Below are 26,982 nucleotides of genomic sequence, written 5' to 3'. Positions count from 1 at the left end.
GGTTGGATTTCTATTAATAATATATATGAATGATAAGATATTATATTCATGTGGTATATTTTTTCTTGTATATGGAAGTGGGAGGGGGTGGGGGTTATATCTTTTTGTTGTATGATATGGTAGATTTTCAAGTGATATTGTATTCTAATTGTTTGATATTTACTGTATACTTGTTGTGAATTATAAAATGAATAAAGAATTAAAAAAAAAAAAAAAAAAAAAAGAATGCATATTGCCACTAACCAGTAAAATATCCTGTCCTGCCAGACCCAACTCAACCCACAGACCACCCTGGTACTAACCAGACAGCGAAGGGCTGTATGAGGGCGATATTCAGTAGCACTATCCAGTTAAAGTGCCAGTGAATATCACCAATAACGTGACCAGACGGAATTTAACTAGGCAAGAGAGAATACAGTCCATTTAACCCTTTAATTGGCATTGTTGCTCAGAAGCAACAAGCATCTTTCTATGGCTCTTATGGAAGATCTGCATCTCCAAATGCCTATTACTTGGCACTGTTGCTCACGTTCAACATCAAGTTACATAAAGCAGCAGTTTCTCCATCTGCCAATTATAGGATTAAATCATATTGAGTATTAGACTTTTCAAAACTGAATACCAATGATACTTTTAAGTATTCTGGTTTTAAATTATTCATGTTTGAAATAAGTCCTCAAAAAAAGGGAAAAAAAACAAAGCTTTTGATGCACATATACATTTGAGGTCTGCAGGTATGAACACAGAACCACATGTCAGCAAAAGCAAACCCAAATGTGAACTGCTAGAAAATAAAAAATGAACAGAGATTCTGTCCACTTTATTTACCTGAGAGTGGTTGAGATCAGGAAGTCCTTGTGCTGTAAAACGTTTAGGCAGCTGGCATTTAATGATCACATCCTCCACTTCATGACCCAACAGCTTGTGATAAATATAGCCAGATACTGAGGTTTCATCCACAGCAAATGTTTTTAAAGCACTCTAGCATTCTACAATTTAAAAAGCCAGAAGACTTGACTAATTCAAAGATATAAAGCAAGCACCAATACCCTATCTAGAGAAAATTAAACATTTCAAGCATTTCTGAGATTGCATCTCTACAGGAAAATTCTATCACACGATCCATCAAATTAAGACTCACCGGGTTTAAGCGTAAGCTCCTGCTATCTGCAGCAAACTAATCTTACAATGCAATAAATTCTCTCACATCTGTTAATACTCTGTATGTTCACAACTTGCTCATCAGTAATTTAGTTATTATATGAGTTCTAGTACTTAATGCAGAAGGACCTGTATTTGATTCAACACATCTTCCATACCCCACTGGCTAGGGATACTGATCAAAAGCAACATTTATATCCCTCTGATAAAAGGAAGGCTGCCATTGCACAAAGTTTTCAGATTATGGGCAGGGGTCGGCACCTTTTTACAACAAAGAACCAATTTATCCTAAAAATTTGACCCAATGATTACAAAGAGCCACAATGGGTAGAGAAGCGGAGTTTGAGATATTTCAGGTCTCTCACTCTCTCTTCCCTCCCCAAGGTCTAGTTTCTCTCTCCCTCTTTCTTCCCTCCAAACCCTAGCAGGTCTCTGCACCTCCTCTTCCCTGCCCTTCCTTCCCTCAACCCATATCCAAGGTTATCTCCCCTCTCCAGGGCCGCGACCCTTAATCTCCCTCCCAGCCTACCAAGGTAACTGGTGGTCCAGTGAGGGGGGGGGATCTTCATTGCAGGAGCTCAAGACCCCTCGCTCCTGCCTCCACATTACTGCCTTCTAAAAATGGTTGGCATGATCATTTCGTAGCTGACTTGCAGAATATTCTGTAGTACCACAAGGCTGCTGTGAAAGATTGCGACAGCCATTTTAGAAGAATAGCTGCGGAGGCAGGAGTAAGAAGGCCACGCTACTACACTATTATTATTCTATAACGCTGAAAGGCGTAACACAGCACTGTACATTCTAATACACAATAGACCAGAGGTGTCAAAAGTCCCTCCTCGAGGGGCTTGCAAATCCAGTCGGGGTTTCAGGATTTCCTCAATGAATATCAGATCTATTAGCATACAATGAAAGCAGCACATGCAAAATAGATCTCATTGAGGAAATCTTGAAAGCCCAACTGGATTGTGCCCTCGAGGAGGGACTTTGACACCCCATGCAATAGACGGTCCATGCTCAGAAGAGCTTACAATCTAAATTTAGGACAGGACATTTCAGGGTTGGGGAGATTATAGTGGGGTATAGATATCTGACAGAAGTGAGTGGGAGTTAAGAGTTGAAAGCAGTTTCAAATAAGTGGGCCTTTAGCTTGGATTTGAACACTGCCAGGGACAGAGTACAACGTATTATTTATTCAGGAAGCCTGTTCTAGGCATACGGGCGCCACAAGAAAGAAGGGACGGAGTCTGGAGTGGCAGTGGAAGAGAAGGGACAGATAAGAAATAAAATTATATTATTACTATTATTATAAGATGGGCTTGCCCGATGAGTCAGAGATCACAAAGATCCCCACTGCATAACCAGGTACTTCAGTAGGCCTGGGGAGAAATTGTGGATTTGGGTGAGGAGATTAAAGGACTGGGGGCCTGGAGGGAGAACCACAGCCACATGGCAGTAGACCTGCATGTGGCTCATGAGCCGCAGGTTGCCAACCCTTGGATTAGGGGTTTCCATCCTACCTTGGTGACCCTCACAATTCCATACACACCCACTCACTTTCTTCAGTCTATCAATGATTATCGCTTGGTTCCTCCAAGCCCTAGATTTTCTCAGCTGGAAACAACCAGACATTGTGCTTTTTATTTGCTTCACCCTTTTTCTGGAATTATCATCCTCTTTCAATTCATGGCTGAACTGCCTCTTTCGGTGCAGTACCCACACCATGTGTTAGCCCAGAAGGATAAACTTCTTGTCTTTGACCAACAAATTTTTGTTATTTTATACAACAACAGTGGTCTCCGCATGACTTTCTAAAATGTTATACATCGGACCCTTGAGGAAGGAGTGTGTTCTCCAAAACACGGACAGTGTAAGTTCTGCACTCCATGCATATGAAAACTATTTTTATGGATTACAATTTTGTATAGACCTTTAATAAAGATTCCTGCACCTTGTACATTCCACTCTGCAGTTTTTTCTTTGTTTTTGATTTAAAAAATTTAAGCATGCTTTGAAAACATGTTTAATTTTCAGTTCCCTAGGGTTATTTTTACTGCCAACTGTCTTTTTTAATATAATTCTGCTAAAATTTCCCCTTACCTTTCTTTAACACTCACCCTTCTCAGTTTCCCAAGATTTTCTTTCTAGGTTGTTTGTTCTTCTCAGAGTAAGAGCAATTATCTTTCCTGTCAAAAATTGTAGTTCCTTTCCATACTGATTTTACTTCAGAATTGTAAACCGCTTGGATATGTATATCATTGGAGGTGGTATAACAAATTTTAAATAAACTATAAAATTGTAGCCACTGGTCACAGTGTTCTAGAAAGTACCTTGTAATGTATGACCTCTCCCTGAGGACAGACACCACAATGACTGCACTGAATTAAGAAAGGATATGTTCACGAAAAGCAGTATATTAAGTTAAATAAAAATAGGGAGTAGTCCCAGATCCAAGATGGTGTCTTGTTGAGAAGCTTATGAGGTCTGCTTTGCTGAGGCTCCGTGGTGGGAGTGCGTAGGTTCTCCTGCCGGAGAGATGGACAAGAGAAAGGGAATGGCAAAACACGAGTCCCTGGCAGGTAGCCAAGTCCCGCTGATGAAGCAAACTACCTTGGAGGATTTCTTCTGCTCAAGCACAGCACACACAAGCGAATGGCGCTTGCAGCAATAGAATCTCACTGAGTCCCAAAAACAGAAGCACCCCTGCAGCCTGGAAGGAGTCTACTTGATGGAAAGTAGCAGCAAGGAAGGCTGGGAGGAAATCAGACTTCTCTCTCACTGTCCGGGAATCTCTCCCTGATAGAATTTTCTCCCACAGCAAGGTTCATTGGCGAAGGTGTCCACTCCACAGACTTTGTATCCAGCTAAAATTGTGAGTGGGGTATATGGGGGGGAAAGATCCTTCTGAAACATTACAGGTGTGAAAATTAAGAAACCAGCCATTAGGGGGCGTGGCTTGGGAGTGCACGAGGATGGTCGGGTAGGGCAGAGGCTCTGTACATACAGACATTAATGACATAAAATACTGAAATAAAATTTTCATTTTAAACGGAAGAAACGAAGGAAAATACAACATGATGGCTCAGGAAAACAAAACAAGTCTGAAATGGGGATTTCTAATACCGGCAGTGTTAAGAGATCTAAGCCAGAGCCGGCAACAACCTCAAAGTGTCCGTTGTCAAGAGAGAAAAGTGACATTGATTACTGGAAAGAAATACAAGAGATAAAAGAAATTCTTCTAAAAAACGCCAAAAAGCTGGATGAAATACAGGAAGAAGTAATGACTTTAAATAAAAGAACAGAAGTGCTGGAGATTAAAACAACAAAAATGGAAATGAGAATGGACAGTTTTGAAGCAGAAAAAAGGCAATATAAACTGGACAGAGAAAAAATCTTTACAACTCACCAGGGAAGTCGAGGATTGCCAGAATCGCATGAGACGGAGTAATTTGAGACTTTTGGGTGTACCGGAAGGGATGGAGAAAAATAATCCGGTTTCATTTGTGGAAAATTTTTTGATGAAAGTCCTGCCCCTCAAATCCAATTACCCGATAGAAGTTGAACGTGCACATCGCATACCAATGAAAAGACTAGATACTTTAAAAGGTCCTCGCCCCATAATTTTCAAGTTGCTAAGACACCAGCAAGTTTTAGAGGTGTTAAGAATGGCTAAAGAACATGCAAATTTAAAATGTCAGGATGCCAAAGTCCACATCGTTCCTGATTTCGCTAAAACAACGGCAAGATAAAAGGAAAAAATTTCTAGACATGAGGCCGAAGTTAAGAGACATCGGAGCTAGATTTGGCCTGATATACCCTGCAATTATGAAAATAACTATTGACAACAAAACTATGAGCTTTGATGAACCTGTGAAGTTGGAAATGTTTTTAAATCAAAGGGAGCAGCCGATGTCAATTTAATTTGACTTATTCACTTCCTGGAGTTGGAGTTGATTCTTCTTGGTTTTTATTTGATTTTATTTGTTATTCATCTTTAATATATTTGAGAATCTGCTAACTGACAGTTTGGCTCTGTCTATTTTGAATGGAAACTGTGAAATGGAATGCTGATGAAAAAGGCAGTTTGTTTCTCTGTGAGCATTTAATATCTCTTTCTCAAAGGATGACTTTAAAGTTGAAATGAATTGTTCCTTTGCTGTTACATATCTTAATAAGATATTAGAATATCTGATATATGTTATTACAATATATTCATGAAGATAAGATATTAATATACAGAGCTTATAGTGGCAGATTTAGATCATAGGTTATGATGAGTTAATGGAAGTTTTGATAAAAATTCAGTACAAAAGATTTCAGTTAGCAAAGATTTTTAAGGGACTCTAGTTTAAGGTTTAATAGGCTTCTTTGAGAATATTTAAGGGGAATATATGTATTTAAAAATAAATAATAACAATAATTTAAAAAAAAAAAAAAAAGGAAAATATATTATTAATGCTTAATTTTCATTTATAGGTTTCTTACAAGTCTGATACTTTTAGCAGACATATAGAGTTTTACATTCTTTTTTATCATTTATAATGTGAGTGGAAGATCTTTATTTAGTTTCTTATTTTGATTTTTTAATATTTTGAGAATATTACATAAATTATTTATAAAAATACATATGATTATTACATACAATATTGTTTTTATAATTGAAGTCCTGTATAGAGCTTTTAGTTTAGCTTTACTTGGTCTTGTATGTGCAGTTCCAGGTTTTATCAGCCAATATTAAGGGTGGAAGAGGGAGGGATGGGAGGGGGGTTAAAGGGATTTGATAATTGGGGTAGGGATGTTGGATTGGGAGATATAAATGAAGATGGTGTTTATTCATTTCAAATGATTTCAGTTTTTTGTTCAGATATAATAATTGGAAGAACTTTTGTAAAAATTATTTGGATTGATGGAGATTAAAATTTTTTCACTCAATGTTAATGGCCTTAATCACCCAGTAAAAGAGAAAAAAAATGTTAGCATTTTTAAAAAGGCAACAGGCTGATGTGTATTATATTCAAGAGACACATTTATCAGTGGTTGAATCCAAAAAGCTAGAAGATAATTGGGTGTGAAACACTGTTTTTTTCGCTCCCGCAATAGGGAAAAAGGCAGGAGTGGCTATATTAGTGAACACAAAATGTTTAGCTTCATTTAAAATGATAGATTTTGATCCTTTAAGGAGATGGATACGAGCGGAAATGAGAATGGGAAATAATACTTTGACTTTATTAAATATCTATGCCCCGAACTCGAATCAAAATGATTTTTTTATTAATATACAAAAATTAATACTCCCACTGGCTGCTTCTAATTTAATAGTAGCTGGAGATTTTAATGCTGTTATGGATCCTTTTTTGGATAAAAAACCAAGCAAAAATATAAAATCATTAGGGTTAGATAATTTGGTGAATACTTGTAATTTGAAAGATATATGGCGTATTCTTCATTTTAATGATCAGAAGTTCTCTTTTTGCTCACCAGTTCATAAATCTTTTTCAAGAATTGATTACATATTGGTATCAAATTCCATAGTGCAACAAGTGACACAAGCTTCCATTGATCCAATTATTTTGTCTGATCATGGAGGAGTGTGGATTACACTTACACTAGATAATAATGAATACAATAGATCATTATGGAGGTTTGATAATACATTGGTTTCAGATTCAACTTTTCTTGAAGAAATTAAGTTAAAAATTTTGGAATTTTTCCAAATAAATACCTCAGCAGATATTAATGCGGAAATCTTATGGGGATGCATTTAAAGCTACTATAAGAGGTAATATTATTTATATTCTGCGTATATAAAAAAACAACTTATTAAACAATTTCAGATTTGTAAAAAAGAAATTAAATTGCTGGAATCCAAATTAATAGATGATTGGAATCACGAAAATTTGCAAACTTTATTAAAGGCTAAAGGCAAATAAATGAAATTTCTTCAAAAATGGCAAGGAAAGATTTGTTTTCTCTGCAAACCTTGTATTAATGGAAAATCTAATAAGACAGGAAGTTACTTGCAAATTATCTTAAAGCAAAAAAGAGAAGAATAAAAATAAGTGTAATAAAAGATGAGAAAGGAAATATGCATAATCAAACTAATAACATTTTTAAATCAATTTTTGGCTTTTTACAAAGAGTTGTATTCTTCTGAGTCTTCTATTGATAAAGTTCAAAAAGGTATGGAAATTTAAAAAATCATTCTTGAGGGTCCAAAGCTTCCTGATCATAATAAAAAGAAGTTTAAGAAGAACCTATATCAATTAAAAGATTTAGAAACAACATTGAAGTCTCTTAGAGTTGGATCCGCTCCAGGTGGGGATGGTTTTACTGTGGAATTCTATAAAACATTTCAAAATTCTTTATTACCCCTATTTACTAAATTTATATCAGTTTCAACTTAATAAAGGTTGTATTTAAAAGTACCTATGGCAGAATCTATGGTGATTGTTTTGCCAAAGCCAAATAAAGATCCCACTATGGTTTTCAAATTACAGGCCAATATCATTAATTAATGTTGATGGAAAATTATGGCTAAAACACTGGCATTAAGATGGCAAAGGCTCTTCCTTACATAATTGATGTACATCAAACAGGTTTCATTGCTAACAAACATTCTTCTAACAATACAAGATTGACATTTCATACATTAAATTTAACTAAAATGATGAATGAACCAGCTTTTTGCTCTTTCATTAGATGCAGAAAAAGCTTTTGATAGGGTAGAATGGTCATTCATGTATCAGACTTTGGATTGGTTTGGTGTGGGTCCTGGTTTTGTTCAAATGATTAAAACTTTGTATAGCTCCCCTATGGCAAGATTATACATTAATAATAATTTATCTGAGAGTTTTAAATTACATAGAGGAGTTAGACAAGGATGTCCATTATCTCCTTTGCTGTTTGATATTGTTTTAGAACCCTTATTGATAGCTATTAATCAGACAAAGGGGATACAGGGTATTCCCTTGAAAGAATGGGAATACAAATTATCTGCTTATGCGGATGATATTTTATTATATTTGCGCAATCCAGGTTCAACTATACCATGTTTGTTAGAATTGATTGAAAGATTTGGAATGTTTTCAGGATATAAAATCAATTGGAATAAATCTGAAATTCTTTCGCTTAATGTGCATTGCATAAAATCTATGTTTGATTCATTTCCTTTTGTATGGAAAGAGGATGGATTAAAATATTTAGGAATTTGGATTAAAAATTCAATAGAAGATACAGTAAAAGAAAATGAAAAACTTTTATTAAAAAAGGTTTCGGAATTATGTGAACAATGGAACCCATTACATATATCTTGGTGGGGAAGAGTTCAAACCATAAAAATGATGATATTGCCTGTGGTTTGCTATCAAATGTGTATGATTCCGGTATTTTTTCAGAACTCTTTTTATAAAAAATTGAATGCAATAATTATTAAGTTTGTTTGGCTTGGCAAAACACCTAGAATTGCTTTGGTATCTTTACAGAAATCAATTAAGGAGGGTGGGGTAAATTTCCCAAATTTCTATAGGTATCATCAGGCCTATATTTTACGTCAAGGTATGTATTGGGTCCTCCCAGATCTCATTGAATACACTCCAGATTGGTTATACTTGGAATGGCGACTCCTGTCTCCTTTACATCTTTGTCACATTCTCAGTATCAAGATGCCCAGATTGTATAAAGAAAATAAACTTTTATTAGATACATGGAAAACTCTAAGATATGTAAGTAATTTAACTGAAATTCCTATTAGTAAATCGACAAATCAATCTATATGGCTAAACTCCAAGATTCAGATTGGCGGAACTAAGATTGTCTGGAGGCATTGGTTAAATGCAGGAATACGAACTTTAAATGATGTTATTTCAAATGGAAAAATGCTTGAGTTTACACAATTGCAAAATAAATTTGGACTGAATAAATCACAATTTTATAAATGGTTGCAATTGAAGCAGGCCATTCAGGCAGGGTTCCCTGAATGGAAAACTTTAAATTTTCAATACAGCATGGAATTTTTATGCTTCCAGGCAGATTTTCTGGGTCACCAGGCTGCACAGTGGTATAAAGTTATTAGTGAATTGGTTAATAAAAAACCTAAAAATGGTCTTAGGGATATTTGGAGCATTGAGATTAATCATCAAATTTTGGCATCTCAATGGCCACAAATTTGGTCTTGGAGAATAAGATGTACACTGTCAGCATCTATGAGACAAACTTGGTTTTTTCTTTTGCATAGAGCATTTTGGACCCCTGTTAGATTACAAAAATTAAATAGTTCAATGTCTAATAGATGCTGGCATTGTAAGCTTGAAGTAGGGACTTTGGATCATCTTTTATTTTTCTGTCCCTATATATTAGCCTTTTGGAATTCGATCTGGGATCAAATAAATTCTTTATTAGATAATCCTGTAGCATTAACTTATGATACTGTGATATTTGGCATATCTATGAGGAAAAAGAGTCAGATATCGGCAAGTAATAACAAACTTTTATTGATTATGACAGGAGTTGCCATGCAACATATTACTACAAATTGGAAAGATCACACAAGACTTAATTTTAATTTCTGGTGGAATTCACTATGTCACATATATAGAATGGAACGTTCAATAGCAATACAAAATGGAAATTATAAAAGGTTTAATGAAATATGGGGGCCATTGACATTGTTTTCTAATGAATAAACACCATTTTCTTAACATTATTTATGATTGGAAGGGAAAGGGGAGGGTTTATATAAATGAAAAAAAAAATAAAAATGTAAAAAAAGAAATATGACAAAGATTGATTCAATTAAATAATTGTATGGAAAGGAAGGGGGGAAGAAGGGTTTAGATATATATACCTTTGTTATGATCTTGATAGATTTATCAAGTGATGTTAGTAAATCTATGTATTACTTATATTGTGCACTTGTTGAAAGTTTAAAAATGAATAAAGAATTATAAAAAAAAAAAAAAGAAACCAGCCATTATAACTTTAAAAGTACTTTGGGAGGCTATACAGGAACTCCTCTTTTTTGAGAAGAGTGGATGGAATTGATAGGGAAATGAAAAATGTTTCCGAACAAATTGCTTCTCAGTCCCAAAGCTGAGCTCAGCAATAGAGAATGACACGGTGGCTGTTACCCGTGGCTAGCTGCGAGTAACCCGCCGAAATAGTGGGAGAAAAAGTCGTCGTCGCCACGGTTACAGGAACAAAGCCATTCACCGCCCCGTGGAGTGGTGAATGTCATTGTCTCCGCAGTTAAGGGAGGGAACACGCGCGCAATCACCAATCAGGCATCTCCCTCCCTTCGGCGATTTTCGGGGGGGTTTCATCTCCCAGCTGCCTGAGCCAGCTTTTATCAAACCGCGTTTGGCTGCTGAAACTTCTCCTCTGACACAACCAGAAACAGGAAGTTGCGTCAGAGGAGAAGTTTCGGCAGCCAAACGCGGCTTGATCAAAGCAGGCTCGGGCAGCTGGAAGACAAAACAAACCCAGAAAATCACCATGGTAAGGTGAGGGGGACTGAAGTGGGGAGATGCCCAGACAGCAGCTGTGGGGAGAAGAAACTGAAGGGAAATGGGTGAGAGAAGTGGAGAGTGGGGAGAAGACGCTGAAAGGAAATGGGCAAGAGAAAGATGCCAGATTATGGGGGGAGCGGAGAGAAGAAGGTGGGTGCCAGACCAATGGAAGGGGAGGGAGAGATGGAAGGGAGAGGTACAGTAACAGAGCATATGGAAGAGGCAGAGAGAAGGTAGACTGTGGATGGAAGGAATTGAATGACGAGAAGATTGAGGAAAGCAGAAATCAGACAACAAAGGTAGAAAATAAATTCTATTTTTTTTGCTTTAGGATAAAGTAGTATATTAGTTGTGTTGATAAACATTTATAAACAAAGCTCTGTTAGCTGAAGATCTCTTTCTCTAGTTCGGCAGCCAGAACTTTGATTTATAAAATGACAATTGCACAGAATATTGTATCTTTTTATATTTTAACTAGCAGATTGCTCGGCGTTGCCCGAATATTTATTTATCATGGAAAGTCCCACCCCCCCATATCCTGCATGCCCCACCCCCCACATTCGCCCGGATATTTATTTATTCCAAAATGTCCCATCTCCCACATGTCCCACACGAATGTCCCTCTCTATGGGGCTGTACTTGGACTTAAACGGCATTAGGAGCATCAGTATTCATCTCAGTGAGCCTGAAAACTATGGGTTAGACACTAATATCTGCTGTTTTCAATAATTTTTAAATGTCACCCCCTTTCCATCTCCACAGTATTTTTCCCCCAGATAATAAGTCATATGTGTACACCAAGTTTGGTTGAAATCTCTCCATGCGTTTCAAGAGTTATGCTGAGTATTCATCTAGTGAGCCCAAATACACTATGGGGTAGAGTAGACACTAAAATCTGTTTTCATTAATTTTTACATGCATCCCCTTCCCACCCCCCAGTGTCTGTTCCCAGATAGCAAGTGATATGTATACCAAGTTTGGTTGAAGTCTGTCCATGCATTTCAGAGTTATACTGGAACATACATACATCCGATTTTATCCACTATAATAATACCCTTAGCGGGCATGTGCACTTTAAACTTGGTGGGTCTGTAATATGTGGTGCCGTGCTCCCAGCATGTGCAGTATAGTAGAACTCTGCACCATGGAGCAGGAGGACAGGGAGAGGGTGCGATGGTTGGGGACAGCTGAACAGAAGGGGGCGTATTACTGGACAGGGGAGAGGGCTTGTGTGGATGGGATCAGATGGTTTTGCGGGGACGGGGCAGGAATGGGGACTGAGCTCTTGGGGACGGGACAGGGACAAATTTTTCACCATGTCATTCTCTATTCAGCAACTAGAGAAAGTAACATTTTGGAACAGAAGGTTGAGGAGGTACAGAATCTGAGAGAGGTATTGGTGAAAAATAAGATCTTAACCCAACGGAAGATAAAATATTTTGAAAATCAGCTAAGGAAGATTAACTTGCGCTTTTTAAACTTTCTCAGTCCCCTTTGATATCATCAGTAGACTTGGTGAGACGATACTTAAGGAGGTCTTTTCGATACTGGTTGAAGCCCTTCCTCCAATAGTAAAAGCTCAATACATTTCTGGGGAAAAAAACAGGAGAGGCTGGGGCCTCAGGAAGATCAGATCCAATGGTGAACTTAACTGATTTTCTTGAAACATCTCTTGAAATAGTGACCAGAGATTGACTCTAGTTGTAACATTTGCTTTGGAACTAGTTCACAATAATGTTTTGCAATTATATTTCCGTAATATTAATCAGCAGTTTATGGGGGTCAAGTATTTGGATTTTTCCTGATTTATCTAGACACACACAAAAGAGGCACCAGTCATTCTTGGCTTGTAGACCAGGAGTGAACGTCTTGGGTGCCAATTTTGTATTGAAATTTTCTTGTACAGTCAAACCTCGGTTTGTGAGTAACGCAGTTTGCAAGTGTTTTGCAAGATGAGCAAAACACTCCCACAAACCTTAACTCGCAAAATGAGTGTTGACTCGCTAAACAAGCTCTCACTATGGTAGCCCAGGGGTGGGTACCTGCCTATGGGTGCTGCAGCCCTTGCAGCGTAGTGGCTTCCTTCCTTCGGGGTCTCGGTGCGGCTGCCCTCCCACTTCGGCCGATGCCTCTGCCGTCCACCAGCGCCTCCCGGCTTCCGATTCAAGCCGGCCGCCATCCTCCAGAAGCATGCACAGGACCTTTCAACTCCCCAGTCAAGCCGGCCGCCGCTCCAACAACACGCGCACCACGTCCTGTGTGCTTGTACGTGGTCCACGTGTTGTTGTGCATGCTTCTGGAGAATGGCGGCCAGCTTGAAACAGAAGCCGGGAGAAGCTGGTGGACGGCAGGGGCATCGGCCAAAGCAGGAGGGCAGCCGCACAGGGACCCCAAGGGAAGGAAGCTACCACGCTGCAAGAGCTGCAGCACCTACAAGCAAGTACCAACCCCTGGGCATCATAGCAAACCTTGGTTGTGGAATGAATTGTTTGAGTTTACATTGTGGCCTATGGGGAGCTTTGCTTTGATATACGAGTGCTTTGGCTTACGAGCATGCCTCTGGAACGAATTATGCTCATAAATCAAGGTACCACTGTATTTGTATTGTATTGTATTGCTCAAAGGTTCTACTTATACTTTCTTTAACCCAAAACAGCTAAAGGATTTTCTTGTAGCTAAAGAGATTAAGGTGACTGTGTAACTTTCCAATTTGAGAGTGAATGCTGAGAGCAGGCTGACACAATGTGGGTGAAACTTCCAGAAAAATTTTGTTTATTTCTTCATTGATTATTTCTAAGTATCTTGAATCCTATTCCTAATATTGTGGACTGTTCTAGATTTTATTTACCTGATATCTGTTGAATTGCTTTTGTCGTATTACTGAAATTTCATTATCATGGATATATTGAAATACTGTAAAAACTTGAATTGCAAGTAACTTGGCTTGCAAGTGTTTTGCAAGACCAAAACATTTTATTAAATTTTACCTTGATAAACAAGCAATGTCTTGCAATACAAGTACATACAGTATACACACATCACAACTGAGCCGTTGGTTCTTCTCTCTCTGACACTGCAAGAGTGTAGTGACTGTTCCAAACAAGAAAAGTCTTGCAATACGAGTGCATAAAGTATATACATGTCACATCATCACAACTGAGCCAATGGTTCTTCTCTCTCCGACGCTGCAGGAGTGTAGTGACTGCTCTAAATGAGCGAGGTCTTACAATACAAGTACGTATAGTATTTTGTATTAAATTTTTTGGGTTGTGGAACGAATCATCTGCGTTTCCATTATTTCCTATGTGGAAATTTGCTTTGATATACAAGTGCTTTGGATTACAAGCATGCTTCTGGAACGAATTATGCTCGCAAACCAAGGTTTTACTGTATTAGAAAAAAAAATAGAGAGTAGTTATAAGTAAAGGCTCAAAGCACCAGATCTCAGCTTTGGCTCTGATTGTCCTGCAAGTACAGAAGAGCAAGAAGAGACTACTAGGTCAGAAAAGAGGAAAGTGTTACATTTTTGAGACCATCTTAGAAAAATGCAATTTGTTAGAGAATGAACAGAAACAAAAAAGGCACCTGTCAAATGAAGTTGACTTCCACACAAAATCCACTTGGAAGTTATGTGTAACCTCCACTGGGGCTCCAACACTGCTTCTCAGCTCAATGGCTATTTCATCACCATAATCTATATCCCAATGTTAAGATAAATTTACATTTATGCACTGTAAAAACAGACAGTTGCCAAATGACATAAAAGGAAAAATGTGGTCTTACTTGCTAATTCTCGTTTTACGAGTCAACTTATGGGTTATGTCTGTCAGTCAGCAGATGAAGATAGAGATCAATAAGCTGCACGTTCTGACCTATAAAAGGCACTGTGCAGCCACAGATCACAAGTATTCCTGGATCAAAACCAGAGTAAACCAACAAAAACAAAAACAACCACCTTAAAGTAAAAACTGGAAGAGAGAACTTGGGTCCCAAAGTAGGAAGTGCATCTTGGTGGTATTCCTAAAGAGTCTTTATCTCATCCCCAATGGATAAACAGAGTAGAAAAGGAAACACTCTATGAACATCTACATTTCAAATTGTTGTATTCATCCTCTCAGCCTTCCTTTTCAATGGAAAAGCAAACACTTTGGGAATAAAGGAGTGTACCATTGGAATGGCAATTCCTACTTCTGTAAAAAGCAGGAAAGACCTTGGCAAAAAATGTCATGCAATTCCAAAATCCTCTTGGCAGAAATTTTTGCCAGCAAAAATCTGATTCCAATATAAGATCTTTTCCTAAGCAGCTCAAAGGGAGGAACCAACATCTCTTGCTAAACCAAATGAAGATTCCAAGCAGGAAATATAGAACTTATTCTATTGATGGATGCAAAATATAACACTCCTATAAGGAAATGCACAACATTTGGGTGAGAATTTAGTCACTCCTCTAAATATCCTCAGAACAGGCTAACAGGTGCCACTTGCACGTTAAACGAGACCTGTCTTCATCCTGTAAAAAAAGCCAGTAATTGAAACAATGTCACCCAAAAGGGAGACAGCCCTCTTCCAAAACACTACAACTCAAAAAAACACTCCAAACCTTGGCATAGGCTAAAGAGGTAGAATACTTCCTCACATGCAAGAGTTGCAAAGCCCAGGATGACCATCATTATATCTTAATTGCAGCCTCTCAATAGCCAAGCCACAAGACAAAAACGAGAAGGTTCATCAATGATTAACTAGTCCTTGCCAGAGGAGACCCTGCTCTTGCAGTGGTCTCAGGTGTTCTCCTATTTGCAACCAAAATCATTTGCATACCAGACATATCTTGTCATTAACACCACCAGACCAGGATAAGGCGGCATCATCTGTAACATTTGGCCTAATAGCAGCTATGGGGGAAGAGAAAGCATGTTTGCTTGAGGCTGCTTCTGAAATTGAGCATCTAAACCCACCAATCTCAATTATTTCCTCCAACTGAAAACTGATACACTTTGGTATTATGCCAGGATTCCCTACTGACGATCACTGCGAAGGTGGCTTTGGACAATTCCCACTCTCCTGGATTTGTTTCTTGGCATTTGACATACCACCCTATCTTGGAGAAATTTAAGACGTTTTACAATAAATAGTGTCTGCTCAAAAAAAAAATCTGCCTGTACATTTTCATTTCCTGCTATATTAGCTGCCACCATGGCAGCCTTTGAGATCAAACCTTGATTCTTTGTGCCTTCCCCTGGACTAAAGGCAAAAAGGACTTTGGCACTCTTCTGATAGTTTTGGTTTCCAATTGACTGATGGATCAAGTAGAGGCCCTAAACTATTAGTTGGAGACAATGAGCTCCGTAGCTGAGACTATTACCATCCAATCTGGAAATTCCAGAGGCATTCTTCAACAGATTGTGGGTATTCAACTACTACTGCATGAAGTCTCTGACTCGTCCGCCATAGTAGGAAAACTTCTTAAAACTGAGTTTTAGAGGACCACTGACTAAAAGACACCTACTGAAGCCACGTGACTGAGCCCAAGGAACCAAATCCAGAGGAGTCACAGCCATGGGTCCTTGTACCTGCATATAATCTCAGGTCCAAAGTGCTCTCTGGTTCTTAAAAGGCCCAAATTGAGCCTGAAGCTTCTGAATTCTCTGCACAGAAAGAATACTCTCCCCAGGTGGATTCTGAATAGAGCCCCTAAATACTCTCTATACACTGGGAAGGCTATAACTTGTTTTTGGCAAAACTAATACAACCTAGGACTCTACACAACATACCACTTGAGCAGTCACTTGGTGACTTTCTCATTCTATCTTCACTCTTATAAGCCAGTCATCGAGCTATGGATGAACCATGAGACCGCCTCTGCACAGAGCTGCTCTCACTAACATCATGTCTTTCAAAAATGTCTGCCAAGTTGGTAGACCAAATGGTAGCACTGGTAGCACTGACCCAAGATAGCAAACCGCAAACCCTATAGAGCAGTCCCCAGATAAGAATGTGCAAATATGCTTCTTTTGAGATCTAAAGCTATGAGAAACTCTCCTTCTCACACTACTGAGAACAGGATCTCCAGTGCTTGGTTTACCTCCTTCAAATCCAGAATCAATTGAAAGGTAGCTTCTTCCTTTAGCATCACATAATTTAGTATTGGCCCTAACCTTTCTTGCACTGGTGCAGGAGCAACTGCAACTACTGCCCTAAAGGTTATTAACTAGGTAAGAAATTTCTACAAGGCAATTGTGTAGGTCATTCTGCAGTCTCAATGCTCAAAGCCAGGCCATGCGGTCAGCACTTATGGCTAATGCTGCTTTATCTGGATACAGCATCAGAGGTGTCATAAGTAGATTCTATGAAATAGCACATGGTCTCCTGAAAGGCCAATATATAATCAGATTTTTCCTGTACAGCTTGTTTTGCTGCTGAAGGATTGAGTGTTGGTAATGAGACATCTGCAGCTGAGGTGTCAGGAATTTATTTTAGCAAGAGCATGGAACCCTGGTAGCTTCTACAACAATGGAGTCAAGCAGCCTAGGGTCATTGCCTGGCAGGTAATTCAGTTGAGGTTTGGCTGATCTTTCTTTGATGAGAATTGATGGTTTAAAGATAAGCATTACTTGCTTGCATAAACATGTTATGTTGAAGGGTCATTGGCACTTTATTGTGAATGTGTAGTGGAACTATATTGATCTGAAAACTCATAACCAAGTTTTGCCAGCCACAAATACTCATCTCGTACTATGCTCAGCATTTGACAAACTTACTGTGCACTTTTGCAAGATGACAGTCAAAACATGCATTGGCTTGCACAAACTACTTACTGTGTGCAAGCCCAAACGCATAATCGTGTGATTCACAATAATGTACACATAGCTGTAGTAGTATGTCTGAGTGGAACTTCTTTGGCACCAGCCATGGCAAATCTCCATGTGATATGATTGGGCGAACAGCCAAGCATTTAGCTGCCCATGCCAGCTTACAACGCCCTTTCAATAACTAAATTTTGACACCAAGGGATCTATTTGAATTCTGCGATAAAACTGTCTCGGAAATCAAATTTTTCTTCATTGCTAAGGAAGATATTGAAGCAATAAGACCTGCTCAGGAGCAAAGGTTTAGTTTGGGGCACACAGTGGCTGAAACAAGAGAAAATCACCAATTTAAGCCAATAGACACTGCTAGACTCTGCATTAGCAAAATTTCAAGTGACACCAGCTCATTCATTGCCAAAGGAGACGAAAAGTTGAGGAGAAGATCTATGTGATTTACTATAGTCTGTTGTAAATAGTAGGCTAAAGCATGCTTGCAGTCCAGAGTATGAAGAGCTGTTTCTCCAGGATGAGAATGAGGCTTGGGAAAAAATACTGGAAGTACAATTGACTGATGTAAGAAATTTGGGTAAGAATTTTGGATGAGTGCAGAGTACCACTTTATCATGATGGAAGACTGTAAATGGTGGATCCGCCACTAAAGCTTGAAATTCACTGACTCTGCGAGCAGATGTGAGAGAGATGAGGAAGACTACTTTCCAAGTGAGATATTTAAGATGAGCCGTAGACTTTGGTTCAAATGGAGCCTTCATTAATGTAGCAAGAACAACATTAAGATCCCAAACTACTGATGGTAGTTTGAGAGGTGGTTTGACATTGAAAAGTCCTTTCATAAATCTGGAAACCACAGGATGAGCAGATAGAGGTTTTTCCTCAAGTGGTTGATGAAAAGCAGCAATTGCACTGAGATGGACTCTAACAGAGATGGATTTGAGGCCAGATTGAGATAAATGAAATAAGTAATCCAGCACTGAGGCAAGGCAGTAGACTCTTAGGCTCTTAGTGATAAAGATTTCATCAGGCAGAAAACCTAGTCAACTTTTGGTTGTAATATTGCTTTCTTTTCTTTTTATATGAGTACAAGAAAAGAAAGAGGAATCAAATGCTCAAAAAAAGAACCCGGAAGGAATAAATCCCGCAGAGTATAAGGCACCAGAAAAAGCAGAACCTTGAAGACTTCTCAGCTCCGTGGAAAAACTAGAACTGAGGAGATGTGCACCCTGCGTTGTGCGGGAAGGCACTCGCGCATGCTCGGTATGGTCAGTCGCGAACTTTCTAAAGTTCTTCAAGCAAGACTGCTTGTGCAGCTGTCCACATCAGGGCTCCATGGATGACGTCACTCATATGTGAGAATAAATGCCTGCTTGTTCTGAGATAATGACTCTTCCTTGATGGGCAGCGATCCGCCGAATGGCTTGGTCTATCATGGACCAGGGAGGAAAAACATACAACAGAACTCCCTCAGGCCACAACTGGACTAGAGTTTTGAGATCCTCGCTTCCGGGCTCTACTCTTCAACTGAAGAACTGAGGCAAAAATTACAGTTTTCGAAGAGCAGGGAACTTTTGAAAAAAAAAGATTGCTAAAATTCAAGATGGCCACCACTTTTTGCACCAAAATACACTATTTTAACCTCTTAACTTGCAAAAACGGTGATTTTAGGATTTTGTTTAGGTGGGGGAATACAAGGGAGCATGCAACAATCTTCAAATTTGTAAATTTTAGCCTCCCCCCTACCCCCCGAAACATCTCACAAGCTGCGACTGCCTTACTCAGTAGACTGTGTTGGAAATGTGCTGCAGCCTGCCTCAGCTCTTAACAGTAACCCGATTGAGAAGTATCTTTGTCTTCAATTGGAAAGTCCCCTTTGAAGTCTATCTTCGGACTGCTAGTCAGATACGAAGCCTGACTGTACCTTCCTCTCCCCCCCATGGATGCACAGTCAAAAGGGGGTGGGGGCAAGTGAAAAATGCAACCTGCAAGACACTGGTGAGCCTCTGATGGATACCTATCAGCCTGCATTCAAACCCCTGCTCGACAGTGGGTGAGGAAAAGCGGGGACAATCCCTGGCTCCAAAGACAACAAAGATACTTGTGCAAGCTGGCTAACGGGTACCACCAAGGATTGGTCTGTCAGCTGCAGACCAAAGTCTACGACTTTTCTCCACAGGCAGTCAAATGGTACAACTCCAAGCACTGAAGTACTGATAAACTCAGAAAACACACAGAAGACAAGAAACAGAGAGCAGAAACATTCTTTGCAGGTCACGTGCAGAAGAGAAAAACTGCAGAAGAGCTTCCTGTGAAGTAGAGGAGAGTCAGAGAAAAAATCCAGAGTGGATTCCTTCTACAGATCACTCGCAGCAATTGGGAGAGAGCTTGCATGTCTAGAATGATTCACCTATTTCACTGGAATAGGATTTTGGAGGAGGGAGAACCTCTAGGCAACCTTAGAAACTGCCAAAAAAACAGTTTGCAGGTCCCCCCCCTCAGATTTTCCAACAGACTGTAATAGTTGTACTCACTGTGACATGCTGTGCTGCAAAGGTGCTTCGGCTCTTGTATGAAGCTGGAACTTCGTGAAGGATACTACCTCAAACAAAAATCAGCTTCCCATTCTGAAATCTTCTGACTGCCAGCAGGAGCAATACCAGACTGGACCTCTACCCCCTACGCATGTGAACTACGCATGTGAACGGGTGAGGTGACACGCAGACCGCATCATGAAAGTCCCCTAGGTGCCAAATTAACCTATGCTCAAGCTCGTGAGAATTTAGGGATGAGCTAGCTTCAAAGGGAATGGTCTCCAAGCTCCTAAAATGTTAAGTAGGCTGGCTAGACAGGTACCATAGAGGGACTAGGGACCCAAAGTCTGCTTCTTCTCCCAGACAGAGATAACCCAGGAGAACTGGGAACTCTGTAGCACCGAAAACCTTAAAAAATAAAAAAAAAGCTTTAAAACAGAGCAGAAGACACACACACCTTCATGCAAGCTTGCAGAAGGAAAAACAAAAGGGGACAGTACAATCCACAAAGGAAGGAGGGAGAGTTAAACTGTGATTGATACCTTCTGCAAAGCATATGTTTTGGATTCACTACCAACTTGTCCAGAATGACACACCTATTGCACTAGAATTTGCACTTGTTAAAACTACTATATATTCAAAGACTACTGCTTAAAATGTTACATGGTTAATTAAGAAGCTGGACCATTCTGCATCTCAGATCTGGAATTCAAACTTTCTACTCCACTATTTCACCAGCATAGGGAAAATGGCTGCTGCACAATGAACAGATTAACAATTTTTCAGCACCATCTTATTTAGCAAAGGATATTGTCAGGAACTTTAATAACGTGTCCAATTCCTTTCCACAGAGGTGCCAAGTCTCCTTTGTACCGCAAACAGATTTCATCACCTTGCATAAGACGCATATCTAGGACAGGAAAATAACAAACAGCTTAGCTCTTCAACAGATGCTGCAACTATGCTACAGTACTTCAATACTTCATCTAAACTGTTTAAAAGATGGTTCTAATTAATGGCAGATTTAGAAAGCGAAAACTTATACACAGAAAAAATACATCAGAATCTGAAAATAGATAATAGTTGCTTACCTGTAAACAACAGTAACAGTTACACACACTGGTGATATCAGATGACACCAATAACAGAGTATATTACCTGATCAATTTTTCTTTTAATGCAGTCAATTCTCAAACCAACTGTGGGCCTTGAGGGGAGCCCAGTTGGCACTCTTCACAAAAAAAAAATCTTTGTGATCTGACTTTATAATGGGCCACTGCTGCAAACCTGACCATAATATTATGGTCAACTATTAAAATGAAAACTGTTTGAACTTAAGCAGAGGACAAGCAAATCTATTCAATTACATACTGTTCTCTTTTACAAACCACAGAAATCCCAAGTTTATTTGAAAAAACAGATTGGATGAATTTTTAATGTCTTGAAAGGGCAGACTATATCATCCATAAATACAACTAATCAAATCCTTTATTTTTGCTGTCCTTAAACCCGGTTATCTTCAATTGCACAGTAAAAGCAAGCTAGGAAAAAAATATTTAAAATAAATTATATCCTGCACTATCCTTCAGTTCTAAGTAGGTTATAAAATCCTGGTGAGAATGATCTGTTTTGTTATCCTTGGGCAGAATTCCTTATCAATACAGAGCTGATTATTCTCAGCAACCTTAACAAGTTTCATTATACAGTATGCAAATATAATTATATTTGGGTGGCTGTTGTTCTATCAAAATAGATTTCCCTGGGAATACTCATTTCCTCTTCCTGTTCAGTTCAGCTGGAGAATTAGCATGTTAAGCAACCTAAAATCAGTAAAGAAACCTATTTTTAGAACACAACATAAGCATTACCATACTGGGTCCACAGGCTTAATTAAAAGAACTTTTGAAATACATTTGGATAAGTTGCCTATACAGTATAATCTCGTTATAACAGACTTCAAGGGACCTGGCAAAACAGTCCATTATATATTAGGTCAACTTGAAACAACGTACTGTACAATCAATGAACAACAGTCACTGCACAAGCATATAAGCAACATCATAACAAAACTCAGCAAAATATTGGTATGGCACGAAATGATTGCAAAACCAGAAAACTAAAAGATGTTCTAAAGCATTATGTCATACTGTACTGGAAAGAAAATAATCTGCCATTTTCTTCTTGGGCTGCATTATGACACTGTATCACCGCCACGCACCTTGTAGGCAGAGCCTGCATGTCCGTTATAGCCGAACAAAACTACAGCTAAAAGCAGCTCTGGGGACCAAATTGTTTGTCCGTTATATGCGAAATTCCGTTATATGAGAGTCCGCTATATGCAGTGCTTTTCTGCAGGTTTGTAAAGGCACGCGGCCGGGACCAGTGGACCTCGTCCGCTATAGACGATATTCCGTTATAAGAGAGTCCATTATAACGAGATTATACTGTACATGTTACATCTTATTAACGCCCAAAAGCTCTCTTTGGCGAGTGTTGAAAAACCAAGATCATATTCCATATGCCCTGGCTTAGGAGCAAGGTTCATTCCTGTCATGGTATGTGCAAAACTGAACTGCTTGGTGAAACCCTACCAGATAGACTTAAAGGTCCATCAAGCCTAGTATCCTGCTTCCTACAGTGTCAATCCAGGTCACAAGTACCTGGCAAGATCTCAAGAGTGTAAACAGATTTCTATAGCTGCTAATCTTAGAGCAAGAAATGGACTTTTCCAAGTCCATCTTAATAATGGCTTATGGACTTCTTTTAGATAAATTATCCAAACCTTTTTTTTTAAACCATGCTGATCTAACTGCTTTTACTACATTTTCTGGCAACAAATTCCAGAGTTTAATTACAGTTGAATGGAAAAATTTTCTATAATGTATTTTAAATTTCTACTACTTAGCTTCATTGCATGTCCTCCTTATATTTTTGGAAAGAGTAAACAACTCGGTTCATGTCTACCATTCCACTCCACTCAGTATTTTATAGATCTCTATCATATTTCCGTTCAGCCATCTCTTCTCCAGTTGAAGAACACTCGCCTTTTTTAAACCTTTCCTCTTGGGAAGTCTGTCCCACCACTCTTTAAGTCTATCATGACAGCTTAATTCAGCAACCAAAAGATTAGGCTCTTACCTTTGCTAATCTTACTTTCTTGTAAATCCATACTCTATTCCTGAACAAGTGGGTACGTCAATCCACATCTTGTGAGATCTCTTATTAGAAGCTTCCTTTACTATTTTTGACCCATCCCTTCTTACCCTGACTTCCAGTTGGCACAAAGCAATCAGTCATACACTGTTATAGGAAACAGAAAGGGAAAGGGGTATGTGGATATTCCTCAAGAAACAAGTATATCTGCTCATTTCATAAAAATGCATAACAATCATGAACTATAAAAACAGGTTGCAGAAAACTGATAAATCAGAACAAGAGATACAGCCTGCACCATACTGGGTAGGGCACACTGATAAAAAACCTCCAGGACGAAGAGTGCAATATGATACAGATGTTAATCCTTAGAAAGGCTGGGTCAAATAACTAAAGGTCCAACTTACCAGACTTATCAGAGGCAGACAATCGGCGATCGTTGTTCCAGGAAAAGTGTGGATTTACAAGAAAGAAGATTAGCAAAGGTAAGAACCTAATCTTTTGTTCTTCTTCAATCCCACTCTATTCCTGGACAATGTGGGACGTAATAAAACAGTCTCTCAAATTCAGGGTGGGACTTATGAGCCAGATACCAATTGAAGAACCAAAAGCAGAATTCTGCTTGGCTAGCTGTCAATTCTATCCTATAAAACTTCATAAAGGTATGCAAGGAGGATCCAGTGGCAGCTCTACAATCTCTTCTGGGGAGGTGCTGAAGATTCCACCCACATAAGAACATAAGACTTGCCGCAGCTGGGTCAGACCAGTGGTCCATCGTGCCCAGCAGTTCGCTCCCGCGGCGGCCCTAGGTCAAAGACCAGTGCCCTATCTGAGACCAGCCCTACCTGCGTACGTTCCAGTTCAACAGGAACTTGTCTAACTTTGTCTTGAATCCCTGGAGGGTGTTTTCCCCTATAACATGCTTCCGGAAGAGCGTTTCAGTTTTCCATCAATCTCTGGGTGAAGAAGAACTTCCTTACGTTTGTAAGGAATCTATCCCCTTTCAACTTTAGAGAGTGCCCTCTTGTTCTCCTACCTTAGAGAGGGTGAACAATGTTGGACCTGTATATGGGGGCAGGGAAGGAGAGGTGCTGGCCCAGATGAGGGATGTAGGGCTGGGGAACAGCTTTGACATATATGGGTCACAGCATTTTTAGTTTCTACAACTAACCCTTGACTTATACATGAAATCAACTTATACACGCGTATACACACTATATGGTAGTGGGAATAAAACTAATTTAAAAAACTGCTTATTATTCTCTCTGCACCCACACCCACCTCCCTTATGCTCTTATAAACAAATGATCGGACAAACGTAACTCATTTGTGACTTCTAAGTACCTCAGCAAAAGTCTGCGAACATTCAGTGATTTTAATATCTTGTCATGTTTGTTGGAACCTTGAGGATGCAAAGTGTTTGCAACTGTACCTCCAGGTTAATGTGGAAATTAGAGACCACCTTCAGAAGGAAGGAGGGAACAATGTGCAGGATCATGCTGGAATCCGTACTCAGCAGAAAAGGATCTCTGCTGGACAAAGCCTTAAGTTCAGAAACTCTGCAGGCCAATGTAGTGGCCACCAAGACCACCAGCTTGATGGTGAGGTCCATCAAAGAAACCCAGTCCAACAGTTCTTAAGGTGAATTAGCAAGTGCCCTGAGAACTAAATTGAGATTCCAAGTTAGAAACGGCTGACATAACGGAGGGTGCAGGCATAACACGTCCTTCAGAAAACCACACTACATCTGGATGAGTGGCCAGACAGCCCCTCAGGGGTTTAGAACCAAAGCAGGAAAATCTGGCTATCTGAACCCCTCAGAGAGCTGAATGCAAGTCCCTTTCCAGGCCTCCTGAAGAAAGGCAAGAATAAAGCGGGATTAAATAGAGTTCAAATTTTTGTTCTACCAAGCGCACCAAAGCTGAAAACACCTCCAAGCTCACGTATACATCACACACAATTGACTTCTTGCTGAGCAAAAATGGTAGCCTCTGCACACTAAATCTGCATGCTCAACAACAAGGCTGTACGATAAAAGCAGTCCAGATCCTGCAGGGCAACAGGACCCTGTCTGACGAGGTGAGAGTGGCAAGGAAGTTTGAGCCCCTGCTCCAGCTGCAGCCAAACAGGTCTGCATACCACAGGCGCCTTGAAAATCACCCAACCCTGGTGTGTCTTGATTTTCTGCAGATGTGGCCTATCATAGGCTACAGAGGGAAGACACAGAGAAATACCTCTTGGGGCAATGGCTGCACCATTGCATTAAACCCTTCCCTTGTAGGTTCACGACAGTGGCTGAAGAAACGAGCTGCTTTCTAGCTGACTGCCAGTGCCATCAGGTTGAACATCGGGTATCCCCATCTCTCTACAATGCATTGGAGGCTCTCTGGGACAGGGACCATTCTCCTGGATCCAGAGTTTAACAGCTGAGATAATCCGCTTGCACATTGTCTACTCCTGTTATATGCGCTGCTGAAAGAGTCAGAAGATGCCTTTCTGCCCAGCAAAAGAGCATTTGAGCCTCCTGCCGCAGAGGCGTGCTCCTGGTGCTCCCTTGTCAACTGACATAGGCCACAGCTGTGGCATTGTCTGAGATTACTCAAACTGCCTTGTTCTGGATTGCACCCTTGAAGTGCAGGAGAGCCAGCTGGATCGCTTGAAGCTCCAAATGATTGATCAACCACTTTTCTCTCGGAATGGGACACACAGCCCTGTACTGAATTATCTGCACAAAGTGCCCCCAAGTTGTAAAGACTGGCATCAGTCATCAAGATCACCCAGACGGAGATCCGGAGGGGTACGCCTCTAGACAGAGAGAGGGGATTCAATCACCAGGCTAGATGGCACTGAGCCTCCGTCATCCAAGGGAGTCACACTTGAAGTGGATCCCTCTGCAAACTCCAAGAGGAACTACATTGATGGTTGCAACCATGGAGCCCAGAACTTGCAGGTATTGCCAGGCTGTCAAGATCTGAGTGTCCAGAAAGGCACAATGAAGTATATTGAGTATCCACAGGAGTCCAAGTGACTCTGGGATAAGTTCTAGGACAACTTTGTCCAGCAATCTCTAGACAGTGGCTCTGACCTTGGCCACATTGTCTGAGCATCCCGCTGGAGAGTCCAGGAAAAATTCTGGAAGAGGCCGATAAAACTCTAGTTTGTACCCGTCTTGCAGGATGTCCGGCATACAACGATCTGTGATGATGTCCATCCACTCCACCAAGAATGCCGAAAGCTTCCCTCCGATCTATGGAAGGTCAGCCAAGGGCCTGGCATTATAACTGCTTCTTTAGAGTGAAAGTAGGGTAGACTCTCAAAGGTTGTAGATGCCTAGCTCCACCAATCAAAACCTGCTTACTATCCCTTCTATACGTGAAAAATAATTTTGATCATTGTTGCTCACAGCTGTTTCCTAGACATTTTTGAAAACAGCTAAAATCCTATCTTTTCTCCAAATACCTGACTAGCTGACTCATTCAAATATACGATTATGTTTAATGTTTATAATCTTTTGTAAACCGCGTAGAATTTTTTGGTAACGCGGTCTATAAGTATGTTATGTTATGTTTATGTCACAACCCTTAAAACCATTTTCTCAGTTAGAAACATAGAAAATGATGGCAGAAAAAGGCCACAGCCCATCAAGTCTGCCCACTCTAATGACCCACCCCCCTGACTTTACCCCCTTAGAGATCCCACGTGAATATCCCATTTAATTTTAAAATCTGACACGCTGCTTGCCTCAATCACCTGCAGCGGGAGTTCATTCCAATGATCGACTACCCTTTCGGTGAAGAAATACTTTCTGCAGTCTCC

The 26,982-nt window shown here is 39.8% G+C and overlaps 1 protein-coding gene across 1 annotated transcript in view; it reads right to left on the bottom strand.

Annotated features, from left to right (window-relative positions):
• Positions 1 to 26,982, bottom strand: part of UPF1 (UPF1 RNA helicase and ATPase) — a 357,405-nt gene that overhangs the window by 192,811 nt on the left and 137,612 nt on the right. Inside the window, exons 8-11 of the mRNA XM_033955970.1 lie at positions 20,825 to 20,947; positions 14,250 to 14,358; positions 13,513 to 13,519; positions 829 to 981 (exon numbers count right to left, since the gene is read on the bottom strand). Coding sequence (XP_033811861.1) covers positions 829 to 981; positions 13,513 to 13,519; positions 14,250 to 14,358; positions 20,825 to 20,947 — 392 coding nt within the window. The remainder of the gene's footprint in view (positions 1 to 828; positions 982 to 13,512; positions 13,520 to 14,249; positions 14,359 to 20,824; positions 20,948 to 26,982) is intronic.

This window comes from Geotrypetes seraphini, chromosome 8 (assembly GCF_902459505.1).
Source record: "Geotrypetes seraphini chromosome 8, aGeoSer1.1, whole genome shotgun sequence".
Lineage (NCBI taxonomy): Eukaryota > Metazoa > Chordata > Amphibia > Gymnophiona > Dermophiidae > Geotrypetes > Geotrypetes seraphini.
This window is presented reverse-complemented; position numbering and strand designations above follow the sequence as displayed.